We start from the raw sequence: 23,329 nt of genomic DNA on the forward strand, positions 1-23,329 counted from the left end.
GAGTGCAACATCGCAAACACTGAAGTTCAATAATGGAAATATCGTAAACGTAAGTAATGTAAACAGTTATTGTCTACAAAAACACAGCTTGATAATCTAGAATAAGTAGTATTTATGTATCCCTTTTATTTATAAGACGTGCTCATAAATATCATGCTTGTAATGAAATAACATTTCCAGATTTAACAATAACAACAGTACTCGTATCCCTCAGATAGCAAGACAAATCCGTAAAATCAACAACTGGAAAATGTCAACACTCTTACATTACAGTGTTGAAATTCAACACTTCACTTTACCTAATCCGGAAAAGCAATGTTACCGAAATGCCAATGTTGTTCCTACTTGTTTTCACACTTAATGTTACGCGTTTGGAAACTAAACGCATTGATAGCAAATAGAAGGAGTATTTCAATTGTATCATGCTTTATTCGTATTAATTATCAAACAATCCCAGGTCTTTGTCCAACAGAGTAGAGGGTTTTTTTCTGAAATACCTTTTCCCTCATCTACCTAGAAAAATCGACTTAATTATGAAAAAAAAACCCGATCAACCAACAGGTCCAAGTAAAATATCACTGTTATTTTATCTTTCTAGACTTGTCCATTTCCTACGAATAAGTCTAATTCAATATGTTTTACATTTTGTACATAGTTTGGTTTATTTTCTTAATTTTTAATTGTTTTAAAACTGATCTAAATAGTCCTATTGGAGAACTGTAAAAAAAATGCCAATACGGAGCAAGTAATATATATTATATTAATGAAAGTTAAACTATATGAGTACTCATATTCCTAGTAACAAATTGCCTCTTTGTGGTCTAGTAAGACTAAATGCTTTTATCATTATTAGATTTATTCTTTTAATAAGTAGGTGTGTATTAAACTATTTTATAAGTATTGTCATTCGATTAAAATAATTATGAATGTGCTGTCACCTAAACAGTTCAAACGATTGAATGTAAGCTGAATGTTTCGAGTTCAATTCAATCCACAAGGAAAGGTTATTCAGTAATGCTGGTAATTACCAGTTAATTATTTTTATTTTCATTCAAAGATTTTTATTCGTAATGCATTTGTCTTGTGAAACAAATTGATAAGGTTGTCTTAACGAGATGTTCAGGTTTTACTTACGACTTATTAGAATTTTCGAAAGGTTTGCCTAGTCTTTTACTACTTTTATTGTGAGTCACTTGCCTAATTCATTATTGTTGTTTTCACAATAAAATGTGTGTGTTCTTTTTCGTTATAATTGCTATAAAGGATAAAGAACCAATGATGTGTACGTATTTTTTCACAAAATACAAGAATATTATTGGTATATTTTATAGAATTGAACAGCGAAGGTAAAATAAAGTGGGGGTTACTGTATTTTTTTAATTATCTCTGTAACCCTTAAGCGTACAACAACGCTTCAATCCGCTAAATTATTTTTTCACTTAAGTCTTGAAATCCATTTTAAATGATAAGTTTCGAGTGTTTTGTAGTATGTTTGCTGTTAAAATGTAAAAAGAGAAATCATTTCTAGTGTCAAATGAATAAGACCAAGAAATGTTTTAGATATTTCAGAGAAGATATTTAACCGGTATTTGTTCGAAATTCCTTTCAGCTACTCTCAAAAAACAAATGTCTTCCCTCACCCCTTGTTTTTTATGTTGTTACATATATATTTATTTAAAATCATACTTTTTTGTGTTATATTAAAGTTGCGTTAATATTTTATTGATTTATTTAATCTATATTTATGTAATTTGTTCATTTAAATAATAACCTTTGACACTCTTCGTTATACTGTATTCTATTTATTTTGAAATTTTTTTTAATAATGTGCTTTAAAAAGCTTAGTCAATAGTGATCAATGAATATTGTTAAACAATATTAGTTTGAATAAAAAATGCCGCAACCTAAAACGTCCATTACTTGTTGTGAAAACAATTCGAAGTCTAAAATATACAGCGAGAATATTGTTTGGCAATGTTTGCACACATTGAAAGTGATAAAAAACATGGCTTGCGCAAATACGGGAACACAACATTTTGACTACCTAATCCGATACGAGTGGACTTTGATTTTTCATCTCTGAGTAATATTGAATTATGCTTTAACATATTTTTGATACAATATTTATAACCCTAGTGTGGTATGTTGTTTAATTTGGTTTTTCAGTTTAAAATTACAGTACTTCGCACATACTTCCGTATCACTTTCGTTGATTTGATTCTACATGGATTTACTATCATTTAATAAACATTTGTAATTGCTTAAACTTAAAATGTTTTTCCTTAATAATGTAACTTAGTAAATCATAGTTTTATAGTGATCCTACAGCACGAGTACTGTACAGTCGTAGCTACAGAACACAAGAAAGTCAGTAGGAACGATGACAAAAATATCAAAAGCTAATAACAGAGAGAAGATCCAAAGATCTATAAAATAATCACTGGATTAACATCAATTTATTTTGATGATTAAGGGCTAAAAGACCCTATGTTGCTAAGTGACGTACGAACTTTCAGAGACTGTTCCTTTTAGGTTTTTTTTCCTTTTTCCAATCTTTTGTTTGTGCTGTAGTACAGTAAAGAGACATTCTTTGACAGAATCTGTATAATTTCAACCCTTTAAACTTAAATTGACAGAATAAAGAACGAATCGCCCAAATAAATTGGTAATACATTAGCTGAAAAGAAAAAATAGTATTATATAGTTAGTAATTTTTCAATGAAGAATCATCTCAAGCTAACCTCGAATCATTATTTGTTCATTCTTGCCTAATGTTAGTTGTAGTAAAGTTTGACTTTGCCCATTAATTTGTTGTATTTCTATAATAAGACCTCATACTTCCGCATCGCTCGAAGGTGTTCGTTTGTTTTCGCCGCTAAAAGACTAAACAAAAGACGAAAGGAAATGAAACTTGTGTTTGGACAACAGCAATATGCAGATGTTGTGGCAGTGGCACCGTCATATCCGCAATGTCTGGTTCGCGGATGGATACACGAGTGAGAACTACTTTCAATGCGTTTCGACAATGAATTTTGTTAGATTTTAAGTGTTTTGTTAACACAAAAACGTATCTCGGTAGTTTATAAATTGTTGCCTAACCGCTATTAACCTTTTTAATCTTTGTTTACATTTAATGGCAATTTAAAAGCAAATAACATTAAATAATTGATTTACTTAAAAAAGAACTGCTCAAAACATTTAAAGTTAAAATGACAAATATAATATTTACATACTGTTAATTTTTTTTGCGTTATATCTTGAAAGGGTCAACAAATTACAAAGATCATTCAAATATACCATTTATTTTATTTTTATTTACCACCAAAATTTATTTTATTTTATTTATTTAAGCCAACGAAATTACTTGATAATTGCTTAAAATTCGATGAACTTGTGAAACTCGTTAACTAAAGCGTCTGTTAGTTTTAATTAATCCAAAAATTTTTACAAATTACTGAACAAACAAATCAATATAACACAATGTCAAGTGTGAGTAAAACATGAGGGATAAGGGATTTAACACTTTCCTTGATCTCTTGGCGATCGACAAAATCGCCGCCTGTCAACAAAGCGGCGGGATGTCGTTAAAATTTACGACCGCCCTTACCCCGACATTTCGGTTTTGGTTTACTTGTCCTTTTAGGCTTCATCTGGCGACGATTATCTTTTGGAGAGATGCTTAACCGTTTTTAAGATCGATAATATAAATTTTCTGATCGCCATTTTTTCTGGTATGCATAATAATAGGATGTAAGGAAGGTGTTTAGCTGAAGTGGCTTTAGCAGTTTTTTCAGTAAATCCATCGTTGGTCCACGACCCACAAGCTATATTTGATCCGTTTATGTATCATATTGTTTTTCCCCCTTGATTTTCAATTCTATCAAATGAAGAAGTATAACATTTTCTTTTAAAACTGCAATTATTGTGTCATGTTTGAACTTACCCTTGGTTTTATAATGTTAAAAGTAAGAAGGCGTTTTAATTACTACAAACGAAATTTTTTTATCTATTTACTATTGAAAACTGAGCTGTTTATATTGCTTGCACTGTGAGACGTACGCCCTCAACGGTCCTCTGTGAGCTTCTTTTTGACCCACCCATTAACCCCATTACTTCAGGTTACTTTTATACTTTCTCTGCGTTGATATAGTTCACCTTGCTGTTTAAGAACTAGTTTTAACACTAAATCGTAATGTATGTTTGAAAATCAGTGTTGGGCTAGTTTTAGATCAATTTTGCACAAATTGAATTGTCTGGCTATATAACAATTATTTGCGAAAAAAGAATCTGTACTAAAATAAATTCTTTTAAACACTGCGTTCTATTTCGTTATATGTTACTGTGACGCCTATTTTTTGTAATAAATCTTTCACTCAACGTACTTTCATCGTGTAGCAGTTTTTCAGTTTATGTTTATTTAATTGTTTTCGATCATGAAATTGTCCAGGAAGTAAGTATGACTGTTGGTAAGGGGCAACAATACCGAAACCACGGGTAGATTCGGGCTTAAGGATGGTCGTAAATTGTAGCATCCACTAAGCTTTTGTTCCACCTGGCCGTTGTTTTGGCTCGCCATTCGCCACTGTAAATCGGGGTTGGGAATTGAACATAAGGCCAGGCGCACACAGGCGATTTTGAGTCGCGCAACAGTTGCCCGACTAATCGGGGGACTGTTGCGCGACTCAATCGGAGACTCTGAAGTCTAGCGATAGTTGAGCTGGAGTGCGCACACAGGCAACTTTTTAGTCGTCAATCTAGTCTTGAGACGTGTTGGAAATACATTCGTTACAGCGTTCCGAATGGATTTCAATGATACAGCCGTAGTATGTGCTTTGTTGCTGAAGTTTCGCGCGCGAAAGAAAAAGAGAAGATACTGGGTTCATCCCATATATAGTGAGCAACTTGTGAAAGGACAGTTTCAATGACTTTAAATGTAGTCGGCCTCTTCTCAACTTCATCAATTAATTGTTCGACATCCTCATCACACACACTCATACTTGTAATTTTCTTATAATTTCACACAACAAGAGAGCAAACACTAGTGACAGTTCTGGCCACGAGTAGTTGAACTCCTGGGGTGACACTGAGTGACACAGCGACTATTTAGTTGCATGTGTGCGCATCTACACTTGTTTCAATGGATACCAAACCTGGAGCGATAGTCCCGCAACAATTCAGTCGCAGAGCAGTCGCTGGCAAATTGGGTCCGAGAACATCGGTTGCAACAGTTGCGCGACTGTCCCCAGACTGTTTCCTTCGTGTGCGCACTCCAATTTAAAACAATGTTGAACATTTTAGTCGGGCAACTGTTGCGCGACTCAAAATCGCCTGTGTGCGCCTGGCCTTATATAACGTTTGGGAAAAAGTAAATAAGTATTTGTAGATTTGACACTTTTCTTCTTCTCCAATAATATTTGCAAGAATACGGTTGATGAAATATCTCACTTGTTTATTGTTATGACTTGCTTCACATTTTGTATTACAGTATAAATGTTTGAATAAGTATATGTTTACATTCTAATATTTACTGCACTAAATGAACTTGCACTATACTGTTCAGTTGTCATTATGAAGTTCAGATGAGTAAAAGTGTGCAGCTTATTACAAAAATATTAAAGCTCAAAAATGTACTAACCTTTTTTCTTTTTTCTTTTTTCTACAATGTCTTCATTTTAGAACGCGAAAATTAAAAACCATTTTCATATTATTTGCCATAACCTGTTAAACTGCATGGAATTAAACGAGGCAACATTAATCAGTAGATGATTGTTTTATATGAATTTACAAAGGCTATTAAACATACGCCGTTCTTCGAATAATTCATGATAGCTAAAAAAATCATATTAAAAACAGCTCAATTAACTAAATCGTATAATGTTTTGAATAAAACGTACTGCAACCATTTTTAAGTTCTAACGTCTTCTCACTAAAGCCATTTAGTGAGATACTTTATGTTGGCGAACCAGTAAGTGTAGGATTATAGTCAGCATGTTTGACTTGTTGATGTTTCAATGTTTCTCTTGACAGGATGTGTGTCTGGTATCGCGTGACTGCAATGTTTTCTTTAATACTTTCCTGATTCTCTGTTGCTTGGAAAAATACCCCTTTCGGGGAATATGGCAACAGAAAATGTTATTATATTGACACAGGTTTGCAAAATCGATTCTGAGGAAACTGCAATGAAATTGCAGATTTATTAAGTATCGAAACTAAGTAATTGATTTCAACATACAGTGCAATTCCGGATAGTATAAACGCAAAACTTCAATAATACTAAGATGGTATTACTGTCTGAAAGGAGCCAAAACTAAACTACAAACGCTTCTCAAAATAACGCAATTGTGAAAATATTCCATAAAAGGTCTGAGAGGAAAAGGTAATTGTTATTGATTAATTGGAAATATAATTTACATTTTGATAATTGATTGCATAACTTTATATTTTAAATGCCTACTCGCTTTACATTTAATTACGATTCGAACGATTAAAGGCTATTCTGGACCCGCTATCGCCTCGGAGCCTATTTGCATTTCAATATCACTCCTTAATAGCCTTATCCTCTAGAAATCGTTTTATAGTAACATTTAAAAAAGGAAAACGCCGATGTCGTTAAAACCAATATGCCAAATAAACTGAAAAAGTGTTTGACCTTTAGTTAAGGGTTTTTAGTAGATGTTTTAATTAGGTATTTAAGCGATTTTTCCGAAAGTTACTATTTGTGAAAAACATTTTGTATCCCTACATATTAATCAGGTTAATCAGACGTGTTTCCAATTAATGTGTATATAAACCACTCAGTTTTTATTTTATATATATATTATTATATATGTTTTACAGTGATATCAGGGAAATCTTGCCTACTTGGCCTTCAGTAATCTGTTTTAGGATATATATACTGTATTATAATATTATTTAACATAGAATGCAGCTAAAATATTGCCACTTGTTTGAAATATTTACAGTCAGTTACTTAAACATGAATTTACATCAAAGCGCGAGTGCTCTGAATACAATCCTCGTTTGGAATGCAAGCTCTTTAAGACTTTTGGAATGTTTGAGAAACGCCAAAGTAAATTAAAGATCTAAATATCTTCAACAAACAAACTTGAGGCAGACCTTTCAAAACTGGGAAATGTCTTTGAGGTTATGAAGCAAAGAAAATATAACTGTTTCTGACTTGAATACTTTAATCTTTTTGTTTTGATGAAACAGTTAGTTTAATAATTCTATATTTTTACCGTAATTTACTTTAGTTATTTATTATTATGTTTAAAATTTACGGTACATATATTGGGCCGTTTTTCTTGTAAATGCAGGGCTTTGAGAACGTTAAGTTAAAGTTCATATAGTGCTCGGCGTTTTAACAGGTAAAAAGAAAACACTAATTCTATTTTAAATTAATTCAATTTATAAAAAAATATATAAATTCGTATTAGTAAAATACTAAAGGAAATAGTCGACACTTGTGAAACAGAAAATATTTTCCAGATGGTTTGTCATTACTTCAAGTATATGTTTATTGAAAAGATTTTAATAGGCTGATACATTTTAACAACCATTTTTTGCACATTTCTGTTGGTTGGTTGACAAACCAATTATTTAAAATATAAAGTTTAAGTAATAAAAAAGCTTTCCTGTTGTTAAGTCCTCTATTTTCTTTTTTTATCCCTTGTAAAAACTTAGAGAGGGGATATTGTTTTAAAATAACCTGTATTGTAAACAAAATTTTTAAAAACCTCCTAGACTTATATTTGATTAATAAGACTGTCAACCTCTCTACTTATGATGTTTTGTCACCCCTAGTCAGTATTTGAATTCAAACAATAATAGCTAGTTAAACCTAGTTAACATTTGCAATATATTTGGATGGGCTTAATTAAATCCAACAATAAAGGGTCGGGAGTGTGTGGATTCTAAATGGTGGAATTAAAATGCAAATAGGCTGTATTACAAAGGCCAGCTCTATATTGGTTGAATAGTAGCGCTGGATTTAGATACGTCTATCTTCAATTATTGAAACTATCATTGTTGCAGTTGAAGAGGGAGAACGGGATTACGGCTGGCTAGCAAGAAATGCCACTAAAACTATCAGTGATATTCATTTATTTTATCCTATCAGTCTGTTTTCACAGTAACTCGGAAATGTGTCCACAGATACAATCAAAAATTAAAATTGTATTATCTAGTGTTGGAAAGCTAGGCTAAATTTGGCATTTCTGTAGTGATTCATATGACTAATTTTACTGAGAATGGTGGAGTCAATTAGAGATGATTATAATTTGCTGTGTGAAATGTATCATTCGATAGTCTGTTGGAGCTTCTTTTGTATTTATGTACAACCTACGCGAGTTGCTATTTGACATTTGGTGGAAAATTAAGCATTGCAGAATTATTTGATTGAAACCTGTATCATTTAAATTACTCTATTATAAAACACACTAAAACTATTTGTGATGTGGTTCTTATAGAACTTTATCAAGATTAGTGTTATTTTAAATCCAACCAGATAGACTGAATTCTGAGAATCGACGTTTTCTCTTTCGTCCTTGAGGTAGACCGTTGCTAGTTGGCATCGTTAACGTTAACGATTGCAATTCACTTCCGATGCATCGTTAACGATGGGAGATTTGTCTTGGTTCGTATCTCAAGCTATCTGTACGTTGCAATGTTTATATTTCCTTGCTGTGGTGTACATTCCAATATAGATAATCCATGGGTCAATGAATACATTGGTTTGCTGCTAAGAGGAACTCACAATCGTTGAATTTGCAATGTTTTAATAGATGCCAATGAAACACAGTAGAAATATTGGCCAAATCGTATGTTTAAATCCCCGTTAATAGCAATCTACAGTGGTTTATTAACTATAGCAATTAATGGATCTATTTTAGAGACAATTGGGGGACAACGTACTGCGTTTTTCATTTTTGGTACATCCGTTACCAATAGGTTTAAAATAGAAATGTATATAGTTCATTATTTTTATTTTTTAAATGATTTCAATTTCAACTTAACTTTGCCGCTTTTATGCATTTTGTAATATTAAAAAAGTGTTTATGGAAAATCATATAATCATAAAAATTATCTTTTCTGAACAGATACCCTTTCTCAAACCCCCTTTGTATTGGGCTAGTTCGTAAACTTATCCAAATATTCGTTGGGTTTCGTATTTTATTTTAGTTACATCAAAAGTGGTGACTTTGACAAGAATTGATGTCACTGCCTATAAACAACAATGCATATGAACACTTTAACAGCCTATAAACAAAAATGTGAAAGAGCAAAGATAAAAAAAATTAAATGGTCATAAGACTTACCGTGATAACTACTAACTACTTAAAAGGTACAATAGATAATTAAATTATAAATCAGTTGTAACAACAATAAATCTTGAACTTTTAGTTCATTGTCAACTATATTAGGTAAAATTAATTTTTCCTATAAATTACAAAATTAATATTTGTTTTCTGCGTAAGTAATTGAATGGGTTAAATGAATACATATAGGGATTGGAATAATTGAATATGGCAATAAAGGCTGGAAAACGCCGGACTCTTAATTATGCAAATTCGCATGCAAATTTTATAGCAATACCAAACCATATTACAACCCAAATATTATCTTTGGTATTTCTCATCCTAATTTTAAAAAAGTTTTATTTTAGAGAATTTCCTGTCGATAAGTATCTATTTCTTGTCTTCGTAGTCTGGAAGTACTGTACTTGGTCGTTATAGCATTCTCACAAGTTAAAATACGGTTAATTCACATTATAAATTAGCTGTCATTTGAATAAAATCTAAAACAGGTGTGTTAATAAATATTATTATTATGTTTGTTTTAGGTTGATCAACTAGTCTAATTTGACCTTGGAAAGGTGGAGAACTTAATTTTTGCAGTTAATTTATCTCAAAATATTTTAACGTATTGATTGTCTCCATTCAAACCTTCTTCAGAGGTTAAAAATTTGTATTTGTTTTTTATCCGTTTGGTAGGATAACAATACACTGAATTATACCGGTACGCTGCCCCATATATTAACATGATGTGGATTAAATGAACTGTAAAGGGTTATTTGTTTATAGATAAGTCGTATATGTAGTTTTAATTTATTTCTCTGTAAGATTAAAATATAAGTGTAATAAAATAAATAATTAAAAAATAAGTGTCTCTGGAAGCAAGATGCCATAACTCCAATTGAGCCAATGTTTTCACAAGTAACGTATATTTTGTGTTAATTTAAAATGTTACTTGGTTTTATTTTATTTTCCTAATATGTGTGTGTGGTTTTTAATCCGAACCTAACAAATCGACTGAAATACTTTTAGTACTCCCATATTTACAACGCAATCTAATGACACAAATTAATATACAATGCTCCACATTTATACAGCTATTCCCTGCCAATCTCTGTGGTAGGTTTTTCGTCTCTTCTACAGTTATATCATATAAAGTTTAACAGGTATTTCTTCTGAGTTGCTTCAGAGTTTTTTTTTTTTTTTTAACTCGTGCAGTTGTTTCATATCAACTTACTTCTTTAGTTTATCTCTCTCGTCATGTTTTACTGATGTGTTATTTATTTGTTATATCAGCACTATATGACATGTTGTTTGTTCTACAGGTGCTCTCCAGATCACCAACAGTATGGAGGAGGACCAAGGCAAGTACGAGTGTGTCGCTGAGAACAGTGTCGGCACCGAGTACTCCCACTCCACCATGCTATGTGTTGCTATATCAGCACTCATGACGTGTTATTTGTTCTACAGGTGCTCTCCAGATCACCAACAGTATGGAGGAGGACCAAGGCAAGTACGAGTGTGTCGCTGAGAACAGTGTCGGCACCGAGTACTCCCACTCCACCATGCTATATGTTGTTATATCAGCACTTATGACGTGTTGTTTGTTCTACAGGTGCTCTCCAGATCACCAACAGTATGGAGGAGGACCAAGGCAAGTACGAGTGTGTCGCTGAGAACAGTGTCGGCACCGAGTACTCCCACTCCACCATGCTATGTGTTGCTATATCAGCACTCATGACGTGTTATTTGTTCTACAGGTGCTCTCCAGATCACCAACAGTATGGAGGAGGACCAAGGCAAGTACGAGTGTGTCGCTGAGAACAGTGTCGGCACCGAGTACTCCCACTCCACCATGCTATGTGTTGCTATATCAGCACTTATGACGTGTTGTTTGTTCTACAGGTGCTCTCCAGATCACCAACAGTATGGAGGAGGACCAAGGCAAGTACGAGTGTGTCGCTGAGAACAGTGTCGGCACCGAGTACTCCCACTCCACCATGCTATATGTTGTTATATCAGCACTCATGACGTGTTGTTTGTTCTACAGGTGCTCTCCAGATCACCAACAGTATGGAGGAGGACCAAGGCAAGTACGAGTGTGTCGCTGAGAACAGTGTCGGCACCGAGTACTCCCACTCCACCATGCTATGTGTTGTTATATCAGCACTCATGACGTGTTGTTTGTTCTACAGGTGCTCTCCAGATCACCAACAGTATGGAGGAGGACCAAGGCAAGTACGAGTGTGTCGCTGAGAACAGTGTCGGCACCGAGTACTCCCACTCCACCATGCTATATGTTGTTATATCAGCACTCATGACGTGTTGTTTGTTCTACAGGTGCTCTCCAGATCACCAACAGTATGGAGGAGGACCAAGGCAAGTACGAGTGTGTCGCTGAGAACAGTGTCGGCACCGAGTACTCTCACTCCACCATGCTATGTGTTGTTATATCAGCACTCATGACGTGTTGTTTGTTCTACAGGTGCTCTCCAGATCACCAACAGTATGGAGGAGGACCAAGGCAAGTACGAGTGTGTCGCTGAGAACAGTGTCGGCACCGAGTACTCTCACTCCACCATGCTATGTGTTGTTATATCAGCACTCATGACGTGTTGTTTGTTCTACAGGTGCTCTCCAGATCACCAACAGTATGGAGGAGGACCAAGGCAAGTACGAGTGTGTCGCTGAGAACAGTGTCGGCACCGAGTACTCCCACTCCACCATGCTATATGTTGTTATATCAGCACTCATGACGTGTTGTTTGTTCTACAGGTGCTCTCCAGATCACCAACAGTATGGAGGAGGACCAAGGCAAGTACGAGTGTGTCGCTGAGATCAGTGTCGGCACCGAGTACTCCCACTCCACCATGCTATGTGTTGTTATATCAGCACTCATGACGTGTTGTTTGTTCTACAGGTGCTCTCCAGATCACCAACAGTATGGAGGAGGACCAAGGCAAGTACGAGTGTGTCGCTGAGAACAGTGTCGGCACCGAGTACTCTCACTCCACCGTGTTATATGTTGTTATATCAGCACTTATGACGTGTTGTTTGTTCTACAGGTGCTCTCCAGATCACCAACAGTATGGAGGAGGACCAAGGCAAGTACGAGTGTGTCGCTGAGAACAGTGTCGGCACCGAGTACTCCCACTCCACCATGCTATGTGTTGTTATATCAGCACTCATGACGTGTTGTTTGTTCTACAGGTGCTCTCCAGATCACCAACAGTATGGAGGAGGACCAAGGCAAGTACGAGTGTGTCGCTGAGAACAGTGTCGGCACCGAGTACTCTCACTCCACCATGCTATGTGTTGCTATATCAGCACTCATGACGTGTTGTTTGTTCTACAGGTGCTCTCCAGATCACCAACAGTATGGAGGAGGACCAAGGCAAGTACGAGTGTGTCGCTGAGAACAGTGTCGGCACCGAGTACTCTCACTCCACCGTGTTATATGTTGTTATATCAGCACTTATGACGTGTTGTTTGTTCTACAGGTGCTCTCCAGATCACCAACAGTATGGAGGAGGACCAAGGCAAGTACGAGTGTGTCGCTGAGAACAGTGTCGGCACCGAGTACTCCCACTCCACCATGCTATGTGTTGTTATATCAGCACTCATGACGTGTTGTTTGTTCTACAGGTGCTCTCCAGATCACCAACAGTATGGAGGAGGACCAAGGCAAGTACGAGTGTGTCGCTGAGAACAGTGTCGGCACCGAGTACTCTCACTCCACCATGCTATGTGTTGTTATATCAGCACTTATGACGTGTTGTTTGTTCTACAGGTGCTCTCCAGATCACCAACAGTATGGAGGAGGACCAAGGCAAGTACGAGTGTGTCGCTGAGAACAGTGTCGGCACCGAGTACTCTCACTCCACCGTGTTATATGTTGTTATATCAGCACTTATGACGTGTTGTTTGTTCTACAGGTGCTCTCCAGATCACCAACAGTATGGAGGAGGACCAAGGCAAGTACGAGTGTGTCGCTGAGAACAGTGTCGGCACCGAGTACTCCCACTCCACCATGCTATGTGTTGTTATATCAGCACTCATGACGTGTTGTTTGTTCTACAGGTGCTCTCCAGATCACCAACAGTATGGAGGAGGACCAAGGCAAGTACGAGTGTGTCGCTGAGAACAGTGTCGGCACCGAGTACTCACACTCCACCATGCTGTATGTTGTTATATCAGCACTTATGACGTGTTGTTTGTTCTACAGGTGCTCTCCAGATCACCAACAGTATGGAGGAGGACCAAGGCAAGTACGAGTGTGTCGCTGAGAACAGTGTCGGCACCGAGTACTCCCACTCCACCATGCTATGTGTTGCTATATCAGCACTCATGACGTGTTGTTTGTTCTACAGGTGCTCTCCAGATCACCAACAGTATGGAGGAGGACCAAGGCAAGTACGAGTGTGTCGCTGAGAACAGTGTCGGCACCGAGTACTCTCACTCCACCATGCTATGTGTTGTTATATCAGCACTACATGACATGTTGTTTGTTCTACAGGTGCTCTCCAGATCACCAACAGTATGGAGGAGGACCAAGGCAAGTACGAGTGTGTCGCTGAGAACAGTGTCGGCACCGAGTACTCTCACTCCACCATGCTATATGTTGTTATATCAGCACTTATGACATGTTGTTTGTTCTACAGGTGCTCTCCAGATCACCAACAGTATGGAGGAGGACCAAGGCAAGTACGAGTGTGTCGCTGAGAACAGTGTCGGCACCGAGTACTCTCACTCCACCATGCTATGTGTTGTTATATCAGGACTTATGACGTGTTGTTTGTTCTACAGGTGCTCTCCAGATCACCAACAGTATGGAGGAGGACCAAGGCAAGTACGAGTGTGTCGCTGAGAACAGTGTCGGCACCGAGTACTCTCACTCCACCATGCTATGTGTTGTTATATCAGGACTTATGACGTGTTGTTTGTTCTACAGGTGCTCTCCAGATCACCAACAGTATGGAGGAGGACCAAGGCAAGTACGAGTGTGTCGCTGAGAACAGTGTCGGCACCGAGTACTCTCACTCCACCATGCTATGTGTTGCTATATCAGCACTTATGACATGTTGTTTGTTCTACAGGTGCTCTCCAGATCACCAACAGTATGGAGGAGGACCAAGGCAAGTACGAGTGTGTCGCTGAGAACAGTGTCGGCACCGAGTACTCTCACTCCACCATGCTATGTGTTGTTATATCAGGACTTATGACGTGTTGTTTGTTCTACAGGTGCTCTCCAGATCACCAACAGTATGGAGGAGGACCAAGGCAAGTACGAGTGTGTCGCTGAGAACAGTGTCGGCACCGAGTACTCTCACTCCACCATGCTATGTGTTGTTATATCAGGACTTATGACGTGTTGTTTGTTCTACAGGTGCTCTCCAGATCACCAACAGTATGGAGGAGGACCAAGGCAAGTACGAGTGTGTCGCTGAGAACAGTGTCGGCACCGAGTACTCCCACTCCACCATGCTATATGTCAAAGGTAGGTCGACTCTCATCTATGATTATTAATAACTATATTGTGATTGTGTAGGTTAATTAATCAATTTTGTTGACCTTACCTTTCTTAAAACTTATACTACAAAGTGCTATAACAAAAACTGGTCCCAGAAGAAATCGGCCAAACAAAAAACTTACTCTAAACAAAAGATAAATTTACATAGGCTAGGTTGGCTTCAGTTTTTTAAAATTAAGCCATACAATAGTCAATGTGATGTGTGCACTTGCATTCTACTCTCGCAGGTAGCACATTTGATGGTCGAAACTGTTAAAATAGTAGAGTTAGGGCGTGTATTTTAACATTTACTTAAATATTTTTTTGTAATTAAATAGTAATAATAACTGTTATTATTTTGCGTACAACATCTTTAAAGGGATATAAAAGTATTTATACTTCTTCATTTCGTTCTATTCATCAATTTATTCAGCAAGGGTTAGGAGCTTGTAAGATGATCACTATCTCTTTTGTCTGGCCGTATTATGTCTGAATAATCCAGAAAGATATTGGAAACCAGTGTAGTGCAAGGCTCGAGGAAAATATATCTTCTTTGTGTAAAACAAAGCCTTTGATATGATCCGATTTTACTTTAGAAGTTCAGAACTTGTATTTTATGGTCCGATGAATCCAATAATAACCAAATAATAAATTACTCTTGCATGTGCATAGTCGTTTCGATAATACTATAGCAAAACTAATAACGAGAAATTTTATTGGCTTGTTTTTTTATTGTGTAACTAGCTTTTAGATAGAAATAAATTAAGCGTGATATCAATCGAATAAAGTATAATAGTTAATTTTTACCCGTTGTTTGGAAGAAATGGCAAAATCATACAACTTTTACAGTCTATAACTATGAAAGATTGTTGAAACCTTATTCAAAATAAGCTAGTGTACTAAACATTTGATTTATTACATGTTTTACATGAAAGAAAAAAAATACTCCCTGTTAAATTTCTATGCGCCTTATTTTTGGCCAATGATTCGCTTAAACTACTTGCCTACCAATATATTTTCTATCGACCCAGTCCGATTGTTCAAGTTCAAACTACAGTGAGGCTCACAACAGTACTGGCTACTTAGCCCAGAGAGCACAGCTTGTAATTTGGTCATTAAGCCCTTCAGGCCCCCATTGCCCTTATCTCCTGTCTACACAGCTGATAATTGCTCTACCTATTCTCTCTCCCTCTCTTGTAGTCCCTCTCTGTTCTTATTCCTCCCCTGTACTTATTATTTCGTTCTCTTGCATCACATAGGTTTTCATTTTTTTTTATTCTCCTACATATCCTCTTATTTTCTCCCAATCCTCTCTCTTTTTTACCTCCATCCTTATTCAATGTCATTTCGTGACTCTCTTTTCATATTTCAATTGCTATATATTATTTGTGTTCATTATTAGGCTTCTCATTTTCCTTTAACAATACCCTGTATATTTTTTGCTTTTGTCATTTCCCTAGTTATAATTTGTCCACTTCCGCTCTTTTTTATATTTTCCTACCCAATTTCTCTTAATTATTTATTTTTTCCTATCTTCATTCATCATTATTTTTTCCATTGCATTGAAAACTCACTAAAGCCCTCCTTCACACCGCAAATAACTGGCACATTCCCCTTGAGACCTTATGATGATTCAACTGTAAATTTAATGAAGGTTTTGAAACATTGAATTGGGTTTATGTTTCCATAGTTGAGATTGTTCTCTTACATTTTCTCATGCGAAGATGTTTTCTTAAAAAGCTACCAACTGTTAACTGCTGAAGTTGGGTTGTCATCCATAAGCGCAAAGAAATTAATTACACTTCCACGATAATTAATTTAAAATACCTACCATTCAACATTTATTCACACCAGTAGAACCGATTTTTACCACCACGCATCACCACTAGTATCTACATAGTATCTATTCATTCCCACTACGAATAACTCTTATACTAACAGTAAATACTCTGACACTTTCAAACCTATTAAATCATTCCCATTTAACACTTTTAATTGAAGTGAAAACTGGTACAAAGCGACGTCGCTCTTCTCCCTGAAAACGTTGGAATGAAGCGTTCATCGTGGATGGAAACATGTGGACAAAAGGCTAAATGTAAAAATGGAGCGGATTGAATGGTTTAAAGAAGTGTCGACCCATCAGCTAAGTGGGATACTGTCAACAATTCTGTAGCTGTCCGTTATGCTTTCATCCTCTCATTGAATGCTCTCTTGCTCTTCATTTGAATTCAACACTTCAACAATACACGGAGTATATTACCAGTTGAATGCGTAATTACTTGTTTTACAAGATGAAGTTGCCAGTCCTTTTGTTTTAAGTACAGATGCATTGATGCACGTTTATTTCTGAGTCCGTATAAAATGTTCTAGTCCGTCTATATTTTTAGTTTATGAAGTAAGGCAACTGTACTATTACAGACAAAAATTTCAGATGTAATAATTAATTCCGTCTTTCATTAATTATGATACTTTCTCACGCTCATTAACTTAAGAAAGACTTAATTCATCAGATTACCTGTTTGTTTAAGATTTTGTCGGATGGTTAGTGAAATATTTAAAATAAATTAAAATATTCATTACGTGTTTACATAACAAAAGAGATGTTGAGCTAAAAACATCAATTAATATTATCTTACATAATCTGATTTGATAATGTAACTACAAATGTATAAATAACAAAAAACATAACCATCGTATGCAATTGTACGTATCATTATGTTTTATACTCAATCATGTAATATTTTCCTCAGATTATGTTTCATTAGTAAGCAATATAAACTTATCCAGGTTATGTTTGGGGAGTGTAAGACAATTAATAGGTGTGTTAGCAACAGATAGGGACAATTTGACCCTTGCAAGGCTTAATGTGGGAATTACACCCAAACACCCAACCACTGATGCTACTGTACCGAAAGTTATTCATGTTTCCCTGGCCTTGCGCTATAAATGTGTCAACCTCTAGTTAATCAACACTCTTATTTTATTTGCGCAATTAAATAGAAAACTGCTCAACATTTTTGTAGGCCTTCAAGGTAAGACTGAGGAAACAATATAATAAATACATGTTAAATAGTTTTTACTTTCTCCCCCTATACCATAGTATATGGAGAAAGTATTGTTTTCGTCAAAATTTTCGAGTTTGAGTTTTGAGTGGATATATTCGTTTTGGGTCCCCCTGGACCCAAAAAAGTGGTTTTCGAAGTGATGTCTGTGTGTGTGTGTGTGTGTGTGTGCGAGTGAGTTTGTATGGGTGCATGAACGAGGTCCTGATGCCAGCCATACAAGCACGAACGAGGTCTCACCACACAAACGAGGTCTCGCACTCGGGACCTCGGTTGTATCTGGCATGATTTTCGTTAAATATGGACCTAAAATATGTATATTTCGATGTTTTTTTCCAAATCGGGAAGGGACCTCAATAGTGACAATTTGACTACAGAGTGTGTCGGAGTGCTTGTGGTAGTTCAGAGTGCGCCGTCCAGATCGCTCTGAAACTCGCGCAAGCACTCATTTTACAGCTACGCTAATGAATGTCATTACCGAGGTCCTGCGACCGTGCACGGCGAGACTAGCGACTCTGCTGCGATAGAGGCATATCCGTCCGTCATATAAGTTATTATTCCTATGTTAACTGGTTTATCTTCTTTTTTATGAATATAATGCGGCTTCATTGGCGACGAATATTGCAAATGACAAAGCAATGCTGCATTTCCAAAAAGCAAATACAGTAAATTGTTAGGCTACGTAATCCGTTAATAGTGACATTTACATGCATTGTTGTTAATCAACGTATCTTAGGGGGAATGAGGATATCTAGTTCAAATGGAACACGAACTTCATAACACCTTTATGGCACGTTATGAAGTACTTTTTGGGCATAACCGCCACTTGGTGTACATCCCCAAAATGGTGGATTTCGGGGGAAACTCAAAAATTTTAAATTATAAGCCCCATCGAGTGACCCCTAATTTTGAAGGTCCTGGTAAAAGAAAACTAACAACGCAAAGTAGAGGTTTCTATCTCAATACAGGAATCAGAAAAAACTTAAATAAAACATACTGAAATAACTGAAATAACAATTTTATATTCAATTGGCTGCCATATTTTACTGTGTTTAGATAGAGACCTCTAATTTGCGTTTTTAGTTTTATTTTATTATGACCTTCAAAATGGTCACTCGATGTGGCATTTAAAAATTTTGAGTTTCCCCTAAAATCCCCCATTTTGGGTTTGGGAACCAAGTGGCTATTAGGCTTAAAAAGTACTTCATAACATGCCAAAAAGTTGTGTAGAGTTTAGTTTTCCCATTGTGAGCCGTTACAAACTTTACAGGGGGTCTCCAGACTTGGAAAGCTGTAAGTTAAATTTAATTTTTTGATAATTTGAATTGGCTGTAATTTTTTACTGGATTAAATAGAGACATTTAATTTGCGTTGTTCGTTTTCTTTTACCAGGACCTTCAAAATGAGGGGTCACTCGATGGGTCTTTGTATTTGAATTTTTTTAGTTTCCCCCTCAATCCCCCATTTTGGGGATGTACACCAAGTGGTGGTTGTGCCCAAAAAGTACTTCATAACATGCCATAAAGGTGTGCCGAGTTTAGTTTTTCTAGTATGGGCCGTTAAAAAAAATAACAGGGGGTCTCCACACTTTTTACTAACCCTGTTATATAGGGTCTATTGCATTCACTCCAAGATCATTCACTCCAAAAATTATTTTTACAATTTATTTTCCTGTTCGTTCACTCCAATGTTCATTCGATCCAAAGGGTACAGTCAGTTCCAGAAGTAGACGGGCCTGTGCAAAATACAAATTTTAAAGTGTACTGTACATTGGATCGAATGCACATTGGAGTGAACGAGCAGTATTATTGAAATATGCAATCATAGTAAACTGTTGCATTCACTCCAAGATCGTTCGCTCCAAAAGTGATGGATGTTGCGTTCCCCAATCTGCAGGCTCGCGGCGCATTTACTGTCTGATAGTGGAATCAGACTGACGTATATAAAAATGAAACGAATCTTGACCGAAGAAAAAATCATCAGCGGTACGTTCAAAGGATATATAATCTTAATCCAATCCAAAGAATACCGATGATTTAATCTGAACCACCCTTGGAATTTAAGTGACTACAATTTCCTTTGGTTCTTGTTTTTTAAATTACGATTAATAAGGCACAATGGCATCTCTGAGTATCACAGGTTTAATTTTAGGAAATGTATGATTTTCACACAAAGTACAAATAATAACACATTTAATTATTGTCAATTGGTATCCCTATTGTTGTTATTTATCATAGTAAAAAGATTATCATTTAAATTACTGTAATAGTAGTTAAGTGCAGCAACGCGCGCTGGGTAACTGCTACTACAGTTTTAATATTAACAACTATTTTAGAATAAGATAGTGTAACATAACCATATACTCATAATGTAAACAACTCTTTTCTTTACACTATTAAGGCCTCTGGGGCATTAGCTCATTTCTCTTTTGTTGGCTCATCTACAAACCAACCTTTCTTTGGAGATACAAAAACCAAGTTACTACACCCAACCGTTCTCTCAAATTAGTTGAGACAAGGAAAACTAGTTTCCAATTAGATTAGGAAAATACATATGATATTGTATGATGGCAATATCTATATTCTTGGAAATATAGATGCTATATATTTGCATTACAAAACTACGCAATTATTTATGGTAAGTAATGCACAATGTGCTACTGGAAAATAGGTCGACAATGAATGGTGCACTTATCTTTACTAGCACTAATTTTGAGATTATGGCCTTAGTTTGTAAATGCACAATGTTAAAATAGGCTCAAAATAAAGTTATAAAAAGTTCTCATAACTGTAGAATTGATCAATATTTTCAAAAACGGATTGCATCGTATTAAGGACATCGTATTAACATCGTATTAAGGGTAGGTAAGGATGTTGTTTGGAACGGTGGGTCACAACCCTACCTTTTCATTTGATAAAATAACTTTGTATCCAATATGGCGGATCCGAGATGGCGACCAAAAATTTTAACCCAGTCAAAATGAAGTACTTACTACTCTACAATGATCTGACGTGGTCCGGAGTTGATATCTTTAGAAATGTAGAAAAAGTTGGGGGGAACTCATTTAAAACTCGCCCTGTATAAAACCAGGGATAACGCTACCTATAATAATTAAGACTTTTGTTACGTTATAGAATGTGGATTATTTTACTGTGAAACTTTTCAAATTTGTGTATTTTTAACGTTTAACATGAAATAACCACAGTGACTAAAGGCCTAATTAACGATTGAAGATTAAATGAAAAACTTCTGCTTTGTTTTTAATTCAAAACATATGTTCTAGATTTATTCATCACTTTCTTTATTTTAAATTTAAGACTAGGTGAACCCGTGCGAATTCGCACGAATAATAAATTAGGATATTATAGCAACGTCGTTAGAAGTTGCGTCGTTGTATCGGCGTTGGTCTTGAGCTCGATCGTAGGCTATATGCAATATGCATGCTAAGGTCTTTTTGCTTAGGAGTATTTTGCAGGACGGAGCTCATCATGCTGAAAACTTGTGCGTATGGATTAATATTAACCAAATTTTGAGTCAAAATGTGCATGAGTTCAGTGCTGAAAGAGCCATTAGCTTTGTTTAGCATTCTTTCTTGAACAGTGGTTTCGACGTCCGTAGATATAAACTTGGGCATATGTGGGATGCTCCCCTTCTGACAGTTGAAAGGTGCCAATTGATTGATAAATTGAATAGGTTCGTACAGGAAATTGTTAATTAAGTAAGTACTATAACAAGTTCCAATTGGAGGAAAATAATATTTTTTGGAGATTTAAACAGGTACTGTCTGTTGCTCGCAAAAAATTAAGAATCAGCCGATGATTAAGCCAAATTTGATAGAATTTCAATCGCACCTTTAACAGGAATACCACCACATAAACTTACACTAGTTATAATTTTTTTTTATGTTGATCAGAAAAAATTTAGGGTTAAGCTTGGTCAATAGGATGCTTTTTTACTTTGCCCTAATGTGTTTAAGCCTTAACAAAAGGAGTATACACTTAAATATTAACTGGGTAGGGATACACACCTTTATTTGCCTTTTCATATTTGACGAAGACAATTTCCAAAATTCCAGTCAGGGAAGTCTTTTTTATCACCATTAACAACAAGACCAAAGCTACCTAAATAAACCAGCATATTAATTCACAAACAATCATATGTTTGCTGCCTTTAGTAGAGTTAAAACGGTTAAACCTAAGTAGTGATTCGATTGATTTAATGAAAAAAAAAACATCAACAAAGGCAAACAAAGACAAACAACTCTTTTTTACACAAAAGATATGGCGTACATCGATATCTATTATGACACATAGATAATATATTTCTTAGTTTGTTTAAATATTAGAATAATTTTTTCATATTATTATCTTTTTAGGGACTTATGTCCCTATACAAGCCACTAGTTAATATTATATTACACAACGCGTGCCGGGTAACTACTAGTCTTATATATGTATAATAGGAGGGTCTTTATCTTTTTACGATGTTTACAACTGATCAGCTTTACAAGTACCTAAAGCTGACGATGGTGTTTTAACGCCGACTTTTGTCCAAATTTGACACAGTTTAAAAACGTTAGATTAAAGACGTGGCCTGGGTGTAAACTTGAACTTGGTTTTTGTTCTAGAGCTTAGAAGTCAACATTTTGAACATAGATGTAATATGATCTTAACCCATATTTTTTATTCAATTATTTTCTCTTTGATTTTAGTTCGATTATTAAAAGTCTTGACATATGTAATATTCGAAATCACAACGATCATGCTCTTATTTTATACACCATAGCCTTGGACATAGTTGACGTTGAACCTAGTGTTATTGTTTGGAGGAAATTATCAGAGGTGCAGATAAGAAACAGACAGAACGCATCTGTTGGTTAACAGATCAGAGGATTCACGTCCTTATGCCACGAACTGAGTAGAAGCTGTAAATGTTGTTAGAAAGAAATACAGATGGTTCGTACAGGCAATACATATTATTTGGAGATTATAACCAGGTAGGCGTACCTACTGCCTGTTGCTCCAAGGAAAAAAAGGCTGAAATAATATGTAGCCTTATATGCGTAGTAAAGGGAGAATCTATAACAGTAAACCCTAGAGGTAGCTTCCGTTTCTTTACGATTCACTTACCAAAAATATGTACCTATACCAATGCTGATGAAAAGTTTTTTTTTTCGTGATTGGTTTCGTTAACACGATAATGGAACCCTAACCAGTGGCAACAGAGTCCTACGTAGTGTCGGCCCGTCCTACGTACGGGAATCGAGTAGTCCATTAAAAATGTATGTAGTTACATATATCAATATTTCTATTCCTAATTCAAGCATAGTTTAAGCAGCTCAAAATGTATTTTAAAGAAAAAGCTGATAAGATAAATTAAAACATCTGATCATTGTATTTTCCCAACCTTTCCTAAAAAACTTTAGTAGCAAAAGAAATTTTCATAAGCTTTTTTTAAAGCTCGTG

General features: G+C 35.8%; 1 protein-coding gene across 1 annotated transcript in view; it reads left to right on the plus strand.

Annotated features, from left to right (window-relative positions):
- The window catches only part of LOC129002091 (tyrosine-protein phosphatase Lar-like), a 591,085-nt gene that overhangs the window by 496,778 nt on the left and 70,978 nt on the right, over window positions 1-23,329 (plus strand). Inside the window, exon 7 of the mRNA XM_054429628.1 lies at window positions 14,680-14,790. Within this exon, the coding sequence (XP_054285603.1) occupies window positions 14,680-14,790 (111 nt within the window). The remainder of the gene's footprint in view (window positions 1-14,679; window positions 14,791-23,329) is intronic.

This window comes from Macrosteles quadrilineatus, unplaced genomic scaffold, assembly GCF_028750875.1.
Source record: "Macrosteles quadrilineatus isolate MER2022 unplaced genomic scaffold, UCM_ALF_1.0 Scaffold_9__3_contigs__length_116548681, whole genome shotgun sequence".
Lineage (NCBI taxonomy): Eukaryota > Metazoa > Arthropoda > Insecta > Hemiptera > Cicadellidae > Macrosteles > Macrosteles quadrilineatus.